Here is a 19293-nt window from a genome sequence, read left to right on the forward strand (position 1 = left end):
CTCATTTAAAAATTATTTCACCTAATCTTCCCTAGGGTCAGCCTCAAATTTATTAACATACTCTTCTACAGTGCAAACAGAGCCAGTGTTTATAAGAACACAGGTCTTAAGCTAATCAGTCTTTTAATTCTTCAAACTGTTAATATCAACACATGGTTTATTGCTTAGCAAAAGGTTTCTCGTTTTAATGCCTTTATATTGAATAATCCAAGTGTTCAAAAGCACCACTAGTGACTTTGTGTTTGGAATCCTTGAGGCGGTAGCCAGTGTTGGCAGTGTGTTGCTTCTCATGGAATTGAACTGCTTTCTACATTTGCTGCCAATAGCTGAATTTCTTACTTTTGATCTTTCTTTTTCCCTTCTTCCTTGGTGATCTCAGGTTCTTTTTATTCCAGGCCTCCCACTAATAGAAATAAGAAGTTCCATGTTTCTTGGTATGCTTTGAACCCTCTCAGGTAAAAGTTAATCCAACTAATAGTACCTGTACATAAGATCTAGACCACAAATGATTGGTGAAAATGGCTTGAACTATTAAGTCAATAATAAATACTGAGATCCAGATGTTGCACAGACTCCTCCTTTCCATTCAACACATTGGAGGCTATCTTAATAACATGATCCATGCAGGTGAACAATTGGTATGCTGAGACCCACTGTCTTCATGGATGTGAAAGCGTGCAAGCCCTTGAGGAGACACTGAAGTGTATGGAGAGGAGCAGAAGGAAGGCAGCAACACCAGGCATAAACCCTGTGGGAGGAAAAAGATGCTCTTCTATTAAAATGTAACATCAAAACACGATCTGTAAGCTGGGGGTGGGAGAAATTGTAATGGAAGGGAGCCCTGGAGTATGCATCATAGAAATGACTTGCAAATAGTGTTCCATTAGCACTTGAACCCTCTTCATTGTGCGTCAGCGCAATTCTGAAAATAGGAGGTAGGAGTTGGACAATACATTATCAAATTCGATATGGTCACCATATCAAAATTTATTTCCAATAGTATTTTAACCACCTTTGTGAATTTTATCTGTAAAGAATGTTTACTGACGTGTGCATGTGAGAATTTTAATCAAAGCGGGGGGGGGGGCAGTATGTGCAAAGAGCAAGAACAAAACTGCAGTGCTAAGCCTGGAGTCGCACTGAACAAGCCTTTGCTGTTTTAGACCAGAACAAGACTTAATTTTTCTTTTTAACTGGGTGGGGGTGCACGTGCATGTGTGTGTGTGCACGAACAAATGCTGGGAACTTTTTGTTTGGCAGCCAGTCCTTAGAAACCACTGGGTAGGACATCTGCAAAGTACAAATGGCAAAAATAAAAATGTATTTAAAGAGAAACAGCAATGTTCTCCCAGCAGAGGATGCAAATAACTTGTTTTAACTTGGAGAGAGCTGTAGTCTGTTAGTGTTGGAAGATGATGACAGTGTGCTATGCAGCAGAGATTAGACGCATCAGATCCCCCGTGGAGAACTTTCCTAGGGCCTGGCAGAGCATTCATAACTCACTTTAATATGTAGTCTTGATGACTTGACTCAATTTGGCCTACTTGCTTGAGTAGCTTGGACCATATTAATAAGAGTTACAAGATCTGTAGAGTGAATGAAAGACGCATTCCACCAACCAAAGAACGACATTTTCTTGAAATGTTAGGCTTGCATTTTGCTTTGTGCAAATCTTAAACGCTTCAGGTTCACCCATGATTTACACAAGTCGTTTGTAGATTAAATGAAAACAGACAACAAAAACAGGGTTTTGTAATGGATTCACAAGGAGCTCTTATTTTCAGCCTGCAGAAAGATGCAAAACTGGTTTTCTTTGCAGAACAATAGTGTACAATCAATTATCTAAGCATTTTTGTTGCTACTTTTTGCCCTTGAAAGAAAAGTCTAAGAACTGTTATACCTTGTGGTGAAACATACTTTAGTGAAGCAAGAAGTAATCTAAATCCAAAAAAAAATGTGTGCAGACCGTGGAAAAGTTAGCAAAAAACCCCCCAAAACATAAACTTTCTATTTTTTTTTTTTTGGCAAAGAAAAAATATTTTAATAAAAAAATGAAAACCACCTGAAGAATGGGAGTTTCTGTACAATTACTAAGCTAACATGGCAATTCAATAAAACCTTATACCCTGCTGTCTTGACAGTATCTCTCAAATATTTCAGTCCAGGTATTGTTTCTGTAACACTATTGGCACAAATGGAGGTTTTCAGCCAAATAGGAAGGCCTAGACCTGACAAATAATCAAAGAGCTTTCAGAGTAGCAGTTTAAGCTCAGAGGCAGAACAACAAGGATAACAAGCTGAAGATGGGGGTAGGGAAGGTACTGGACTTCAACACGCGCGTTAAGGCTACTCCCAATCTACCTTATCATCATCTCCCAAAGCGTGGTGGGGAAGGGCACCCCCTGTCAGTGACATGGAAGATGTCCATACAAAGATACAGAGAATGTATTGGCTACCCCAGGGGTGCCACAAGTAGCACAGGTAGCTTCTCTGTGTGATTCTTCATAGATCGAGAGGGAGCACAGTGGCAGAGAGGATGGGGGCAGAAAGAAAAGCAAATTGGGCAGGGAGCACAGGGCTGGAAGCAGAAAGTGACACAACAGATCAGGCAGGGGAAGGAGATCCAAGTGGCGCACAGGGAAGGTGTGAGGCTAATTTGCAGTCTGCCTGTCCAAAAGGTTGATCCCCACTGAGCTACCCATTACTGAGTGCCTGTTAGCTGAGAGCCGGCTAATAGAAAACAGTGGCAATACATTGTAAATGGTTGCAATTTATGTTGTGCCTTACAATTACATTATGATAATCTGCAAATAGTGTTGTACAGAGGAGAACAGAATCAGAAAGAAGAAACAACAGGCTGGCATTGATATCTGATCCTGTGTCTTGCTTCCAATGTTCTTGTTTTATTCTTGTTTCAAAGTTATTTATTCATTTATTCATTTTTTAGAAATCACTTTCAGGTGCTTTGGGATTGTGCAGTATAAACCAGCATTTCTACTGTCACTTTTTAAATAACTTACCACAGATGTGTACAGTGCCTGAAGCCTAAACATTGAATGGTGCCAACAATGGAACTTTTAATTGATTTTTTTTTTCATTGTTCCAGCTAAGGGAAACATTAGAAGCACAGAGCAAAAATGATCCCAAGCAAATTGGCTGCTGAAATTGTTTTTACTTTACTAATAGGATACCCTTAATAAATGCATCTTTCATGTGGTTGCTAACTTGAAAGTCTCAATGTCCCTGCAACTTTATGAATGACAATTGTAATGTGGTACCATAATTAGGGTAAGGAGGATGGCCATTCATTTAACAGTTCCTGTCCATGCAAAGCACCTGACACATTTAACCCACATCTACAGTATAGGAAAGGTCCTAACCACCAATATATTGGGCATTTTCATGGAGGCGTCTTTATTATATAATAACCTAGTGGATAAAACATTCAGCCTGTGGAAGATACCGATCAATGGGTATTTAAAACCATGTCTCCTATGCACCAGGAGCATGCCCCTTCTTGTTAGAACTAGGCTACTGGACACAAAATAATTCAAGGTGTAGACAGCCTGAGAGAGACAATGTGGTGATAGAGGTATTTTGGTGATGCTCCCTCCAACTATAAAGGTTGGGAATTGGGAGCTAGTTAGAGAGAGACTCAAAGCCTGAAGAGGTTTAATCTGCTCCATAATAAAACTTGTTAGTTCTTCTTATTCACATATGCTTTGTTTACTGAACCTGATTATCTTTACACCATGTCACAAGTGACAAATGAGAATGAACTTGAAAGAATTTGAGTTCCAAACTCAAAAAGTTGGAAAGTGAGAGCAAAAGGAGCAATGCAGCTACATAGAAGAACAAGGACCTCTAAACTATAGTTCTGTACAGCAATAGTTCTAAGTAGAATGACGGTTAGTCATGGAAGCATTGCAACCTCTACCTGCCTTTCTGTTCCTGGGCAATATAGCAGCGAATTAGCAGCATTCAGATAAAGGATTGAATGGTACAGGCACAGGGGCAGAAAAGAAAAAGTCAAATAACCTGTCTTCTTGAATACTGTTGGGGAGGATGCCCTGGTTGTTTCTAATGCCTTCACTTTCACAACAAATAAAGATCAAATATAAAATTAAGTGTAAAAGTCCAAATTTGAGAAGTACTGCGTACCAAAAAAGAATGAGATGCAGATTTTTTATGTGCAAACAAACGACACAATAATGTTCAGATCAGTATGTTACTGAATTAGAGAGGCTGAGTAAGAACTATCCTTTTGGGAACTTGAAGGAATTTTTTATTAGAGATTGGATTGTGTGTGGTATTGCAGACATCACAAGAAATGTTATTGTGTGAGGGAGATTTGTCCCTAAAAAAGATTCTCCAAATGTGCAGGGCAGCAGAAACTGTGAAGAACCACACTGCAAAGTCAAATGTACCAAAAGGGCTCATCTATGCAATAGGCACGAAAGAATGGGGCCAGAAAAAGCCACCCCACAGTGTCCTTGCCAAAGGAATGTGTCACTTGAGATGAGAGTGAGCAAACAGCTACTTGTGCAGCAAATGTGGAAGGCAGTATAGTGCTGCATTTGGAAAACCATTTTGCCAAGAGCAGCAGGCTCCAAACACAAAAACCTCAAGTGAATACAGCTGAAAGCATAGCAGATTAATTTATATAAATATGGCTGGATAAAACAAAATCAAAGAGAGGGACTGGGTTTTGTAAGCGGAACCACAAGGAACAATGATTGAATTTAAATCGGACAGTGTAGCTCAGGTTAATATTTTATCAGAGCATGACTATAGAAAATTAAAATTAGTCCAGCACATATCAAATTAACTGACTATTCAGGAACAAATACATAGGTGAAAGGAAGAGCCATTGCTACCGTCCAATATAAAAAAGTATTCGGACTCCTATTTGATGTGGTACCTCAGGAGGTGACACTGGGTGCATCTAAACGTTGACTAAGTAGCTCTGCAGTAAAACGTTGCTGTTGACATGTGTGCCAGTATTGGGATGCAGTAAATTAGTTCTGCTGTAGAATGGTACAGTACTGTTGCAGACCATACTATCCTATGGTGGAGTACTTATGGGTGCTGAAACGCATGTAGTTGGTGACAGGAGCTGGTTAAGGGTGCTAAAGTGTGAGGGCTGCCTGCCACCTAGCCCCACACTTCAGCAATCTCATGCCTCAGCCAGCCCCTCTGCCGCCTGATGCCACCACCTGGAACCCAGGGCTGACCCCCTGTACCCTCTCCCAGCCCAGGGCTGCATGTTGCCTTAATGGCACATGTAGATGCACCCACTAATTTTAGGTCTGGCAGCTGGAGAGGCTCAATCTAGTTAAGCGTGCACTTGCATTGCAAATGCAGTTGATGCCTCTTGGCCATCACAGCCCAAATCAGACCACCTTCAGAAGAAACCCAGTGCTCCAAAACAGAAGAAACAACTAGGACCTTGCGGGAAGAAACACCTGCAGACACAAGTGCAAATACTACTGTGTAGAAACAGGGGCTGCCACTGCAGCCTGTAGCTCCACTTCATCTGTTGAGACTGGGTGGAAAAGCTGCCGCCAAAACCAAAGCCAAGACCGCATCTGACCCTGTATTGAGCTGAGACGACAAAACAACCCCCTGAGAGGCTCGCGGGGACTTTCGAGCTGCAGACAAGGGAGAGTGAGAGCGGTGCAGCCGGGCTGACCCTGGCCCTGCAGGGGTGCTGCGGTGCGGGCGCAGGGGCTTTGTTGCGCCAACAGCCTTGACAGCCTAAGGCGGCGCCTGCGCCTGGCGCCTCCCGCAACAACGGCATTCCCAGAAGTGCTTTGGACTCTGCTCCCCGCCCTGGGGTCGCCAACTCTGACTGACGCTATTCTGGGAGATTTTTTTTCTCCAACGTGATGTCATGTCATCCATTTCATTTTCTTAAAATATCCTTTCTTAAACTCCCGGATTGCTTTCAGCAGTCACGGGGAGGTGGATGCCGATTCCGGTAGGCTGCCGGCCCATCCGGGAGGGTTGGCAACCCTACCCCCCCCGCCCTTGCTCCAAAAAGGACATCACCCTGAGGCACCCTTGGCCCCTGACGTGACGTCACTACTGCAGTACAACTTGATTCCGTCACTGCTACTCAGCAAGAAGTCAGCCGGAAGCACTGCCGCCCCTCCCCAGCTGCGCTCTTCCCCTCCCGCAGTGCCGAGAAAACGCCGGGCGGGGCCGGACGCCGGGCCGCAGGGCCCCTTGCGGGGCATTGTGGGTCTTGGAGTCTTCCCTGCCCGCATCCGAGTCATAATTCGCATTTCCCAGGGTGCACTCAATAGGTCGCCGTCCGCGCCCCGGGGCGTTGTGGGACGTGTAGTTCTCTCATCTCCGGCCACCGTGAGGCTTCCAGGCCGGGTGAATTACAATTCCCAGCATGCCCCAGAGCCCCGCCTCCCGGCCGCTGGGCCTGCTGGGAAGCGTAGTCCTTCCGTGCCGCTGGACGGCGGGCGCTGCGGCGGGGCGGACTCCACTTCCCAGCCTGCCCCGGGGTGGGCGGCAGGGGGGGGAGGAGTGGATATAGGCGGGGAGGGTGGGGGCCGCCGGCTCAGTGCTGAGTCGGTGTCTCAGCGGCAGGGGTGCGACTTGTCGCTGCTTTGGCATGTCGGACTCGGGCGGCGGCCCCGGTGGGGGCGGCGAGGAGGGCGGCATGGAGGTGTCGGGCTCGGCAGTGCAGAACGTGGCCGACGTGTCGGTGCTGCAGAAGCACCTACGCAAGCTGGTGCCGCTGCTGCTGGAGGACGGCGGCGAGGCGCCGGCCTCGCTGGAGGCGGCGCTGGAGGAGAAGGGCGCTGTAGAGCACATGCGCAAGTTCCTGTCCGACCCGCAGGTGCACACGGTGCTGGTGGAGCGCTCCACACTCAAAGGTAGGCGCGCCTCGGGCCCGCGGGGCGGGGCGGGGCGCCTCCCGGGAGGCGGAAGCTGCCGAGCTGTCAAGATGGCGGTGGCGGCTCCCAATCCTCCACCTCCCCCTTTCGCGAGGGGGCGGGGCCTCTGTCACCACGGCAACTCTCTCGGTAGGGGGGGGGCTGTCTGGCTCACGGGACGCCACGCTTCCGTCACCATGGCAACCCTCTGAGGGGCCTGTGTTCCCCTCCGGGTCCGCACTCCCCCCCGCGCCGTCACGGGCGGGGCAGCGGGGGGGAAGGGCGGGAGTGGGTCGCTGCCGCGATGCTGTCAGGCCCCACCCCCAGTGCGTGCCGGCCCGGCCCGGCCCAGCGTGTGGCGCATGCGCCCTTCTGTCCGCTCTTCCCCCCCTTGTGTTCTCTTGGGGGGCGGTCCCCAGCCCCCACCCTGACTTGGAGCCATTCCCCTCTCCTGCAGGTGGAGGAAAGCAGGAGAGAGCAGGATGCCAGCCCCCCATTGGAGGGGGAGGATGAGGGAATTACACGCAGGCGTGCAAGCCTTACTGTGCCCAGGCAGCAGCAGATGCTGTGGGTGGGGGCCTGGTAGGTTCTTCTTGCAGGCCCCAGGCCCTCACTTGCCTTGCTGGGTTCTTTGTTTCAGGCTTTGCCTGTCGCCTGCTAGCATAAATCCTCTCTCTGCTGTGGGGCACAGCAAATGTGCCAAGCGCTAAAAGGCTGAGCCAGCAAACCAAACCCCAGTGGAAATGCTGTCCTCTTTCATTTCTAGCCCTTGTAAAAATAACTGGTTAAGAAGAAGATGCTGTTTCAACAGCTCGGGAGGTTAAACTAGAACACCCTCATTTTCTGGGTTTCACATAGCCAGTTATCTCACAGTTGTAAAAATGCTTGGCTGTAAAATGCTATGACAGAGCAGTGAGGTTATTGCTGCATTTAGTTGCCTTCCAGCCTTGTCTGTGTTATGGAAATTTCTTGGGGTCCTTAGTAAGCTATCTTTTCTCAGTCTCTAAAATTATTAACAGACCGTCCCAATTTAAATACTGTAATGTGTGAGTGGAGTCAGTGCCTAGAAAAAGTGTCTGTGTGAAAAAGGCCAGTTGCACCAGTTATTCCAGAAGTTTCCCTGATGACACTAATTCCAGTTCTGGATATTTCCAGGGTATCCATCATTAGCTTAGGCTCTTCCCTAAAATTTGCCTCGGCAGAAGCACAGCCCTGTGCTGCGTCTCAGTTCATATCGTGGGCACCTGGCACCACCTGCGTCTGGAGTGGGGGGCACCAGATCGCTGACTGGGGGAGGGGTCCCCCAGCGGCCGATCACCAAGCCAGTGGTGAAACCATAAGTGCAGTACGCTTCTGGTTCCCATCTAGTGCTTTTAGGGGGTGGTTCGCATGCAGCATAGGTATGTTTGCAAGTCAGAGTGTTGGTTTATTTCTTAGTTGAGACACTAATATGTAATGGTATTGCTTTCAGAAATACTTTCTTTAGTAGTGGGATATTTGGCTTTTTATTTTTGACTAAACAGCAGTTGCATTGTCTATAGCTTACATTGCTTTTGTGGAAACCTTGCTTATGCAAATAGTGCGCAGTAAAGGAAACTAGCTAACCTGTTCTGTAATCGATTGGTGTACTCTGAATGTCATCAAAAGTGCAGTAAATTCAGTAACTTGCAGGGTGGATTTGATTTAAATCAAATCTTTTTAAATCACGATTTCAATCACTGGTCAGGAAGCCTCGATTTTAATCATTACTTTTTGTAGAAAACAATGATTGCATTCTTGTTGTTTGGTATTCTTTATTGGTATAACGTCTTGAAACTTCTTACTTCTAGAGAGAGAGGCAAGAGCTTGACTGTGTGTACACAGATTTCTAGAGAGACAGTAGAGCTGGTGGGTGGGTAATCAGGTCTGTTATCTCTCATCTCCATATACTGCTGTTAACAACATGAATGCCACATGCCCCTGGATGCTGGCTGGAGCACACCGAGCTCCTGCGAGTGGCAGCAGCACTTTTAGCAGTGGGAGAGTGGCAGCAGCAAGCTCCCACAGGCAGCCACAGCGCTGTCAGCGGTAGTGGGGAGGTGGACCACCCACAGATGCTGCCGGCCGTGTCAGTGGTAGCCAGCAGCAATTGCAGACTGGCTGCAGATGCCACAGCGGGGCGGTGCGGGTGAGCAGTGACTGCCCACAGGCACTGCTAGCAGTGTCAATGGTGCCTTTTTGCTGGGGATATACATGCACCCCCTACACAACACCAATGGTTAGCAAGGGTGTTATCTCTTAGGGTTGGCATACTTTGGGGTTTTTCGGTATGTCCTCTTCTTTTTTTGGCCCCCTCTGCTGCGTCTCAGCAGGCTTTTAAAATAAGAGCAAATGTCTGGGTTTTTTGCCGCTCCTCTACTGTACTGGGCTGGCTGCTTGGAGCTGGGAGCAGTGGGCAAAGTGATTGGCTGTTGGGGGTCACATGCTCCTTGTGTGGGCCCTGGCAGGCCAGGTAAAGTGTGTGTGTGTAACAGGGGTCTGTGGGTCAGGAGTGTAGGGCTGGGAGGGCAAGGAGCTGTGGGTCAGGAGTGAGGAGTACCAGTGTGGCGGGGGGCTGTGGGTTGGGAGTAAGGGGAGGCAGGCCATATCACTGCCTCCCCCTCCCCCCCAAACATATGCCTCTCCCAGGTATCCCCTTTTTTGATGCTGGAAATACAGTAGCCCTGTAATATCTCTGGAAACAATAAATCCCCTGTGCCTGAAGAAGGGCATTTGTGCCCAAAGGATTGCAAAGAACAATTTTGCTAATTGTTCAGTTGGTCTAATAAAAGATATTGGATCTACCCAAAGAAACTTGTCTGCCTATGATCTCTGGAGACACAAATGCACAGTTTGAGAATTGAAACTGCATCCCAGAGATGCTTAATAGGGTCTTCTAAACTGAGCACTGGGTCCCATTGGGTAGAGTGGCTTCCGTGAATCTTTACTAATCTATAGGGGAGCCTTTGGGAACCCCATAAGATTGGGCCTCCAATATGGTCCATGGCCTGTTATGACCTATTTATAAAACTTCTAGAAAGTTGCATGAATATATTGTCTCAAACAGTATGTAATTAGAAATTATAATCCCTATGTAATTAGAAATTATAATCCCTATTCCACGATGATATATTTGAGCTTTAAAATATCTTCAATTAAAACTACCTTCTTATAAGTTGGGTTTTTTTGTGTGTGTGTTTTTTTGTTTTTTGGTTGTTTTTTTAAAGCATCCTAACAAAAATTTTTAATTTGTGGGGGGGGGCATAATCATTGATTATCTTATCTACCCTGGTAACTTTTATTGTGTCCTTTTATTAAATGGAAGTCAGTGTCCCTTGATTCTGACTCCAGGAAAGGTTTTAGTTTGAGACTTCAAATTATTGTCTCTGTTCCCACTTGCCCCTTTGAATAGTGTCTTTGTCAATCTTTATTCCAGTATGCTTTCTAATCCAGCCCCTTTGGATGTTCCAGCAAATGTTCCTATTTTCCTCTTTGTTTTAAATCCGAAAAAGGTATTAAGACTCTATCTAACATAAGCTCTTACTGCTGTGGGCATTCTACAATACCAGGAGAAATGAAAGAAGTTCTTTCACTTGCTGATCATATGCCACAACCTAGAAGGCTTTGGATAGACATTTGGCCCTGTTTCTTCCCCTTGCAAATTCCTTACCTCTCATTCTTCCACCAGCGTTGTTTTCTTTGTGGGAAAGCAGAGGAGTCTTTCCCCCATCTTGCCCTCCCCACCCCCAGGAAACCTAGTTATTGCCTGTATCATTTTCATCAAAACTGAACTCTTGTCCATTTTATTGAAAGCGGACCAAAGTAATCCTGAATGTTTGTGAGACTTTGTATTTTGGGCTAGCATTTAGATTTGAACTGCTAAGCATAAGTGTTGGTACTGCAGTATCAGTTTCTAAAAATATATAAATTGTGCCCAGTGCAAGTCTGAATCTGGAGTTGCCTTTTGCCAAATTCCAGGAAGTCAGTCACTTCTGCTGCTGGCCTCTTCTTTGTCTAGAACCAGACAAAGGAGCATCCCTATTTAAAAAAAAAAAAAAAAAGGCAGTCTTTTAAGTATTAATAGCCTATGTAGATTACTTTAAAATTGCCTCATTAAATATTCATTTAATGAACTTAAAACTGTCCGAGGTTATCAGTTTAATTTTGGTCAATTTCAGTAATAGGCAGACAGCTTTCATGCTTAAAATTATATGATTTTTAAGTGTGTTGGGAATGTAGCACAGTGTTTTTGGCCGGAAACGTGCATGTGTATGCATGCGTGCACATGCATAGCTTCTCACTTTCTTGACACTTCTGTTAGATAATGACAGTTGTCTTGTACAGTGATTTGAAAATAAAATAGTGCTGATAACTAATGTTGAAATGAGCTATGCTTTTAAGTGTAGCTTCAACCTAATTCTATCAGTGTACAGCATCTGTATGGAGCTCTACAGTGCCTAGCTTTAAAGAGGGACTAGCCCATGGTTGGGGCTCAGTACTATAAGTAAATGGCCTCTCAGTTTGCTCTAAAGGAAGGTGTTGGGGGGGGGGGGAGAACAGAACAAGTCTCCAATTCCTTGTGTGGGTGTGCATTCTTCACATGAAAATAGATTTGTGCTGCATTGCAGTGGTTTCAGTGCAGAAGTGCCAGCATCCACACAGTTACATCATTGTGTGAATCACCAGCTGAGTTACTGATTCTTCAGTGTTTCCTTTGTCTTGCCCTTTGTATTTCTGAGCTGCAGATTGATACTTTGTGTTCCCCTGCATGAAGAATGCAGTAAATAAATTTAGTTTAATTCAGTTTTGTAGCTTGTTTGGGAGGGGGGGAGGGTTTTTGTTTTTAAGAGACCATTTGGAGATGCGTGGGGTGGGTGGAATATCAGTCTCCCTCTTGAAAATAGTATATGATAAGTTTTATTGTACTTGGTAGTTTTACTGCTACAGCAGCTTGTATCGTATAGTGTATAGAAAAAACTAATTGCTTCAGATTTAGCCTCCCTTATCTATAGCCTATCAACCCCAAAACAGCCTTTTGAGAGAGAGAGAGAGAGAGAGAGATGGCCCGCCCTCAAGTAGAGTTTTTAGTACTGGGTATGTTCTATCCTGCTTTGACAAGATCATGTTTATTTTATTTAGTTGCCTTTGGAATTTATACAAATCAGGAAATCTGTTTTAATTCTTAAAGCATGTCCAAGTAACAGTGTTTTAATAGCCTATGGCAACTGATATGTCAAATCACAAACTCAAAGCTTTATGGCACAAGGCAACATAATGGCAAGGTATGATGCTTTACACCAGTGGTTGTCAACCTCTTGGTTCTGCAGGCCAGATGAGTCTACAGGCTGGATTGGACCCTGATGGCCTGGTGCCACTCCCACCCTGCATGCCAAGATTAGGTCCTGGGGGCCCACCACCAACCCCTCCCAGCCTCACACACAGGGATTGGGCCCAGTGCTGCCTCCGCCTGGCCCTGCATGCTGGGATCAGGCACCAGATCGAGCGCAGAGGCCCAGGCCTGGGGCTTTTTCTGGAGCCAGAGATTTGGCAGCAGGGCAGTAGTACCACTGCTTCCCTGCCACCAAACTTCTGGACCTGTGAGGAGCCTGGCAGGCTGGATGCCATGGCACTGTGGACCAGCCCTTGGGCCAGAGTTTGTGCACCTCTGTTTAATGTTACTTTGATTTGGGTACAGATAAGAGGCAGTAGAGTGGAGAGGAGTTCAGTAGGCAGCGAAGACCTGAGCAGGGTACAGGGCTTGGAGCAAATCGGCCTGTGCGGGGCCCTGGTCCCAGACGCGAGGAAGCTGGTGGTGGATTCAGCACCAGGGTTGGGGGAGGGGGGAGTGCCGAGTGGCTGGATGTGAAGCCAGCAGCAGTGTGAAATCACCACAGCTGCTGCACAGGGCCTGGGGCAGTCACCCCGATTTGAAGCCCCCCCCTCCTCCCCCAATGGCCCTGTCAGTAGGCTTCTAAATTTTTGTGAAATGATTCTCATTAAAAACTTTATTTGCAGAGGATGTGGGAGATGAAGGAGAAGAAGAAAAAGAGTTCATTTCTTACAACATTAATACTGACATCCATTATGGTGTGAAGTCAAACAGGTGAGTGCGGTGAGTGCATGTTAGAACCCTGAAAAGCTAATCGCTTAATTGCCAGGCTAATGTACAGCAACCCTTCATAGTTAATTATCAGAGTGCTTGCCTGGAAGATACGGATTCACTTATACTGAGAGCTACTCTCTCAGTAAATATAAGCTTATCCCTGTTTTTCAGCTGCAGAATCTGATGGAAAACAAATGATTTGGAGGTGAAAAGCAGTTGATCTTGGCTGGAAATTACCAATTCCCAGTCCTGTGTTTAGCTAATACTGCTTGCCACCTTGGTTCTTGTATACAGTTAAAGTAGTAACTAGGCTAAATGACTAAAAACTTGGTAGTCTGAATGTTGTGGACCATTGCAGATATGTCTCCTGTTGCTTTTCCAGCATCATTGACTGAAAATCTTGGACATTTAAGTACCTGGTACCACTACAAAGTGGTAGGTCCTTTCAAATAGAAGTCTGGAGGTCATTATGTCTAGTCTTCAGCCAGTCAAGAGTCTAGGATGCTTTTGATTTAAAACCTGAAAGTAACTTTTTTTGTTTAAATGTGTAAAATGTTGTTTTTTGCATCTTCCAAAAGTGTGCTTATTACATTAGTTAGATATGTTGAGCTAATGTGAACTAATGCTACTATAAATTAATTGCTGCAGTTTGGGATCACATGTTTAACTTCTCTTTGGTTACTCTACAGTTTGGCATTCATTAAGCGTACTCCAGTGATCGATGCAGACAAGCCAGTGTCCTCCCAATTGAGAGTGCTTACCCTCAGTGAAGATTCTCCTTATGAAACACTGCATTCTTTCATCAGCAATGCTGTTGCTCCCTTCTTCAAGTCCTACATCAGAGAGTCTGGCAAAGCTGACAGGTAATTGTTCTGTGATACAGATAGTAATCTTCCTGTGACAATCAAAGAATGGAACTGAAAATTAACACACAATTCAAAGTCAAGCAATTAGCAGAATTAATGAGGCTACAGACAGCTGAAAAAACAATTAAAGTTGTGTGAGTGCAAATTGTGCATGATTCTTTGTTCTTTCCTTCACTTACCTGTGTTCTTTCAGGGATGGTGATAAAATGGCTCCTTCAGTTGAGAAGAAAATTGCAGAGCTTGAAATGGGACTATTGCACTTGCAGCAGAACATTGAAATTCCAGAGATTAGTTTACTAATTCATCCAACTATCACTAATGTTGCCAAGCAGTGTTATGAACGTGGAGAAAAGCCAAAGGTTACAGACTTTGGTGAGAAAGTAGAAGATCCAACTTTCCTCAACCAGCTCCAGTCTGGAGTGAATCGCTGGATTAGAGAAATACAGAAGGTAAAAGTGCAGAAACAGCAAATATTTGATCATAACTTGGAAACTCCTGTCCTTTCAGCATCTGAAAGCATATAAAATAGTGGCATCTTAACGGTGTGAACTCTGTTGATCTGGGAGGAAACGCAACATAAGGCCAGACTTGCGGCCATTGAAAGTTAAGGTAGCCAAGCTACTAGCATACACAAGCTGAGAGAACCTAACCCGCATTCTCTGCTTTGGGATAGATTTCTTAAAAGTAAAAATTGGCTAGTAATTTAGTTGTTCTCTTTTGGGTCAGAAATGATTAAAATGAAACAAAACAGAATTACATTGAAAAATGTTTGCAATTACTACTACTGTGGATAAAAAGATTGTATGACACTGGTCCCTATTCCACTGCAGGGGTGGGGTCTTTACATTTTGAAGATAAGTATCAAAGTTCAATAACAATACATTTTAGCTGGAGTAGTACCATGTCTGAGTCCTTTGTTCTAAAATAGGTAAATAGTTACTATTGTTGAAACTATGGAGTTAAGCAGAAGTGATCTATGCTCATCCAGTAGGTGTCATGTACTCAAGAACATCAGGGTGTGCATATGTATTGTAGATATTGTAGTACTCGGGTATTATCCAGCTGAAGATGGAATACTATTTTTTGTTTTTTTTGTTTTTTTTTTTTTTCCCATGGTCATGAGGCTAAATTGATTTGATTATTTCTGCATGGGTACACTGAAGCACAGTGTGCGAAGTCATAGGTCTTCCTGCTTTACAAGAGCTGGCCTCAACAGAAAAATCATTCAGGGTCTAGGATTTGATTAGTGTACCCCCACCAAAGTCCTGTAAATATGGATGAGATTAGAGTTTCAGTCAAGATCTGTCATACAGGCTGACTTCTTAAACCAGATAAAAAGTAATGTGCTAAAAACTTCCTTTTTTCCACAGTAGCAGCAACTTCTATGGCTAAACATCTAAGTTAAGTCTGTCCTGTACAGATTTTTAGAATTTTTCACTTCCTTCATGTACCTCATATGCCAAAAGAAATGGTCTTTTCTTGGATGTCAGGTCATCTGGTTTGCTGGTTCTTACACATTCTTAATATTGTTGTTGCATTGCAGCATCTCCACCTGCACTCCTGTGTATGTTGCAATAGCTTAGTGTAGAACAGAACTTTCCATTTTGCCATGCTGAACTATTGGGTGAAGCCTGGTGTGTGTATTTTCATGCAGGTTTATATTCTTGTTAATGAAGGCAGATGTTTCTACTACACAATTAACATTGCTTTCTTAATTTGATATCTTCAAGGTGACCAAATTAGATAGAGACCCTGCATCAGGCACTGCTTTGCAGGAAATCAGTTTCTGGCTGAACTTAGAACGTGCTTTGTACCGAATTCAGGAGAAACGTGAAAGTCCAGAAGTCCTCCTAACTCTAGACATCTTGAAGCATGGCAAACGTTTTCATGCTACTGTCAGTTTCGATACAGACACAGGTAAAAATTTGCATGTACACTAACTTCTAAAGAATTTTACTTGAACTGATGTCAAGATACACTACCTAACCTTAGTCTACAGTATTTAGCATTTTTACATATATTGGCTTTTCACTGCTAAGTCTATTTGGACATTTAGTCAAAATCTCCTGCATTTACCTCTAGGTCTAAAACAGGCACTGGAAACCGTGAATGACTATAATCCACTGATGAAGGACTTTCCTCTGAATGACTTGTTATCTGCTACGGAATTGGACAAAATAAGGCAGGCACTTGTTGCAATATTCACACATCTGAGAAAAATCAGAAATACTAAGTACCCTATTCAAAGAGCACTGCGTCTAGTGGAGGCAATTTCAAGAGACCTGAGCTCTCAGCTCCTGAAAGTACTGGGAACCAGAAAACTGATGCATGTTGCCTACGAAGAGTTTGAAAAGGTATATTGGATACCTAATACAGTGGTAGCTAGTACAGTAAATCTATACAAAAATAACATTTTTGAGGTAGAACGTTTAGTGCCAGACGCATTCCAGTGTTAATCTTTTTGCAGGTTATGGTTGCATGTTTTGAAGTCTTCCAAACTTGGGATGATGAATATGAGAAACTACAAGTATTGCTGAGGGATATTGTGAAGAGGAAGAGAGAAGAGAACCTGAAGATGGTGTGGCGTATCAATCCTGCACACAGAAAGCTGCAGGCTCGTCTTGACCAAATGAGGAAATTCAGGCGTCAACATGAGCAGCTGAGAGCAGTTATCGTGAGAGTCTTAAGACCACAGGTACTGGTTCCCTCCTCCTTTTTAAGTAGAGCAACCTACTATAATTATTTACTACTAGTATTGGCTTAGTTTCTCACATGTTAATGAAAGTCTGTATGTAGACATAGTAGCCCCACTCACTAAATGCCTTTAATAGCGGGGGAAAAAAGGAATTTTACTTTTTAACTCCTTGACTACAGGAGTACTGAGGTCACATGCAAAACAACCATTAAGGTCTTAATAGAGTTTGTAAACTCACAACTCTATCAACTTACTATCACTGATATAAGTGGCTCGATGTGCTGTCTGAAGCAAGCTGAACCAGGGCCATCCCTTGTGGGGAACAAATTGGAGCAACCACCCCAGGCCTGCCACTTTGGGGGGGCCCCTGCAGAGTGGCCGCAGCTACTCTGTGCTACTGCCAGCTTCACATCCAGCCACTTGGTGCCTCCAGCCCCTTGGCACCCGTCTCCGCCCCTCGTTGCCAAATCTGCTGCCGGCTTCCTTGCATCTTAGAGTGGGGCCCCACACAGGCTGCTTTTTGCCCCAGGCCCTGCACCCTGCTTTAGTTCTCTCCGAGCTGAACAATACCACAAATTTAACTTGGGTCTTTAACCCCATATCAAACTATGCTAGAACCTTGAATTAACTGGTACTGTCTCTACATGCCAACATCAGGCTTTGAAAATGGTATAGATTTTCTCAAAACTTTTTCATTTTTAATCAGAACATTTTGTGATCTTCATCTCCACAGAAGTGGCAGTCTTCACATTGCTTATTCCTTTAACAATTTAACTTGTTTGTCTCCTAACTTTGTTAGTAAAGTTAGTGTTGGTGGGTGCACACTTCAGGGCTTTTATTCATAAACTAAGAAACAAGAGCTCTATATTAAAAATAAATAAATACATTGGATAAGACATGCACTATGAAGTTTGGATTGCTCCATGCTATGCTGGCAAATAACCATAGTACAGGTTGTAAGAATTTTGTTTTTTGGTAAGTAGTATATAATGCCCAAGTAGTATATACTACCCAAATTTTATTAGCCCATCAAGGTTCTAAAGTATCTAGATGGTCCTAAGTATTTTGCTTTAAATATCAAACTAATTGTAGGTTTTATAAGATGCACATAAAATCTGTGACTTAAAGATTGCTTAATCATGCATGTGTAAACTGAGTCCAGTAGTGCTTAATAAACTGATGTCTTTCTTTATGCAGGTCACTGCTGTTGCCCAACAGAATCAAGGAGAAGTTCCTGAACCTCAGGACATGAAAGTAGCAGAAGTTCTTTTTGATGCTGCTGATGCTAATGCCATTGAAGAAGTAAATCTTGCTTATGAGAATGTCAAGGAAGTAGATGGCTTGGATGTTTCCAAGGAAGGTACAGAAGCCTGGGAGGCTGCAATGAAGCGATATGATGAAAGAATCGATAGAGTTGAAACAAGAATCACTGCCCGTTTACGAGACCAGCTTGGCACAGCAAAGAACGCTAATGAAATGTTCAGAATCTTCTCTCGGTTCAATGCTTTGTTTGTCAGGCCTCACATTCGAGGTGCTATTCGTGAATATCAAACACAATTGATCCAACGTGTAAAAGATGATATTGAGTCTCTTCATGATAAATTCAAGGTGCAATACCCACAAAGTCAAGCTTGTAAGATGAGTCATGTTCGTGACTTGCCTCCAGTTTCTGGGTCTATCATCTGGGCCAAACAGATTGACAGGCAACTGACAGCATACATGAAGCGTGTTGAAGATGTCCTTGGCAAAGGTTGGGAGAATCACGTTGAAGGTCAGAAGCTGAAGCAAGATGGAGATAGCTTCCGTATGAAGCTCAACACTCAAGAAATATTTGATGATTGGGCAAGGAAAGTTCAGCAGCGCAACCTTGGTGTGTCTGGCCGTATATTCACCATCGAAAGCACTCGTGTCAGGGGCCGAACAGGAAATGTCCTCAAACTAAAAGTCAACTTCCTTCCAGAAATAATCACTCTTTCAAAAGAAGTCCGCAACCTCAAATGGCTTGGATTTCGTGTTCCACTAGCAATTGTCAACAAAGCGCACCAGGCAAACCAGCTCTATCCCTTTGCTATTTCCCTCATCGAAAGTGTCCGCACATATGAACGGACCTGTGAGAAAGTGGAAGAACGTAACACTATCTCGCTTTTGGTTGCTGGTCTGAAGAAAGAAGTGCAGGCTTTGATTGCTGAAGGAATTGCACTGGTGTGGGAATCGTACAAACTTGATCCATACGTACAGCGTCTGGCAGAGACAGTATTCAACTTCCAAGAAAAGGTTTGTTCTGCTGATGTAACTCTATGTATAACAATGAGGGTTAAGTTAAATATGCAACCCAAAGCATGTCAATCTTGGCTTGTATATTGCTCAGGACAGCAGCTACCTTCCTGTTATCACAACTTAATCTAAATTTCATCTGCCTAGAGCAGGGGGGCTGGACCAGATGATCTGCAAGGTCCCTTCCAGCCCCTAACAATCTATGAATCTGGATTTGACATAATGTCAAAGTGTAACAAAGTTATTGATCAGTAACTGAATAAGATATGGGTCATACTACTTTATCTGGTCCTAAATACAAAAATATACCCAAACTCTGGCCAGAGAGTGAAGTGGCTACATTAAGTAACCTAAACAAAGTTGTTACTGGGCGTGTCTACATGTTCATTAATGCACACTAGTTACTGCACATTTAGTTGGTACTTAATGAAGTGCTAACTATGC

The 19293-nt window shown here is 44.2% G+C and overlaps 1 protein-coding gene across 1 annotated transcript in view; it reads left to right on the forward strand.

Annotated features, from left to right (window-relative positions):
- The first annotated feature begins 6600 nt into the window (after nucleotides 1–6600).
- Nucleotides 6601–19293, forward strand: part of DYNC1H1 (dynein cytoplasmic 1 heavy chain 1) — a 60915-nt gene continuing 48222 nt past the window's right edge. The window contains exons 1-8 of the mRNA XM_019552526.1: nucleotides 6601–6893; nucleotides 12927–13014; nucleotides 13704–13877; nucleotides 14074–14329; nucleotides 15611–15797; nucleotides 15963–16234; nucleotides 16348–16575; nucleotides 17773–18849. Coding sequence (XP_019408071.1) covers nucleotides 6629–6893; nucleotides 12927–13014; nucleotides 13704–13877; nucleotides 14074–14329; nucleotides 15611–15797; nucleotides 15963–16234; nucleotides 16348–16575; nucleotides 17773–18849 — 2547 coding nt within the window. The 5' untranslated portion in view covers nucleotides 6601–6628. The remainder of the gene's footprint in view (nucleotides 6894–12926; nucleotides 13015–13703; nucleotides 13878–14073; nucleotides 14330–15610; nucleotides 15798–15962; nucleotides 16235–16347; nucleotides 16576–17772; nucleotides 18850–19293) is intronic.

The sequence above is a fragment of the Crocodylus porosus genome, unplaced genomic scaffold, assembly GCF_001723895.1.
Source record: "Crocodylus porosus isolate Cpor-Errol unplaced genomic scaffold, CroPor_comp1, whole genome shotgun sequence".
Classification (NCBI taxonomy): domain Eukaryota; kingdom Metazoa; phylum Chordata; order Crocodylia; family Crocodylidae; genus Crocodylus; species Crocodylus porosus.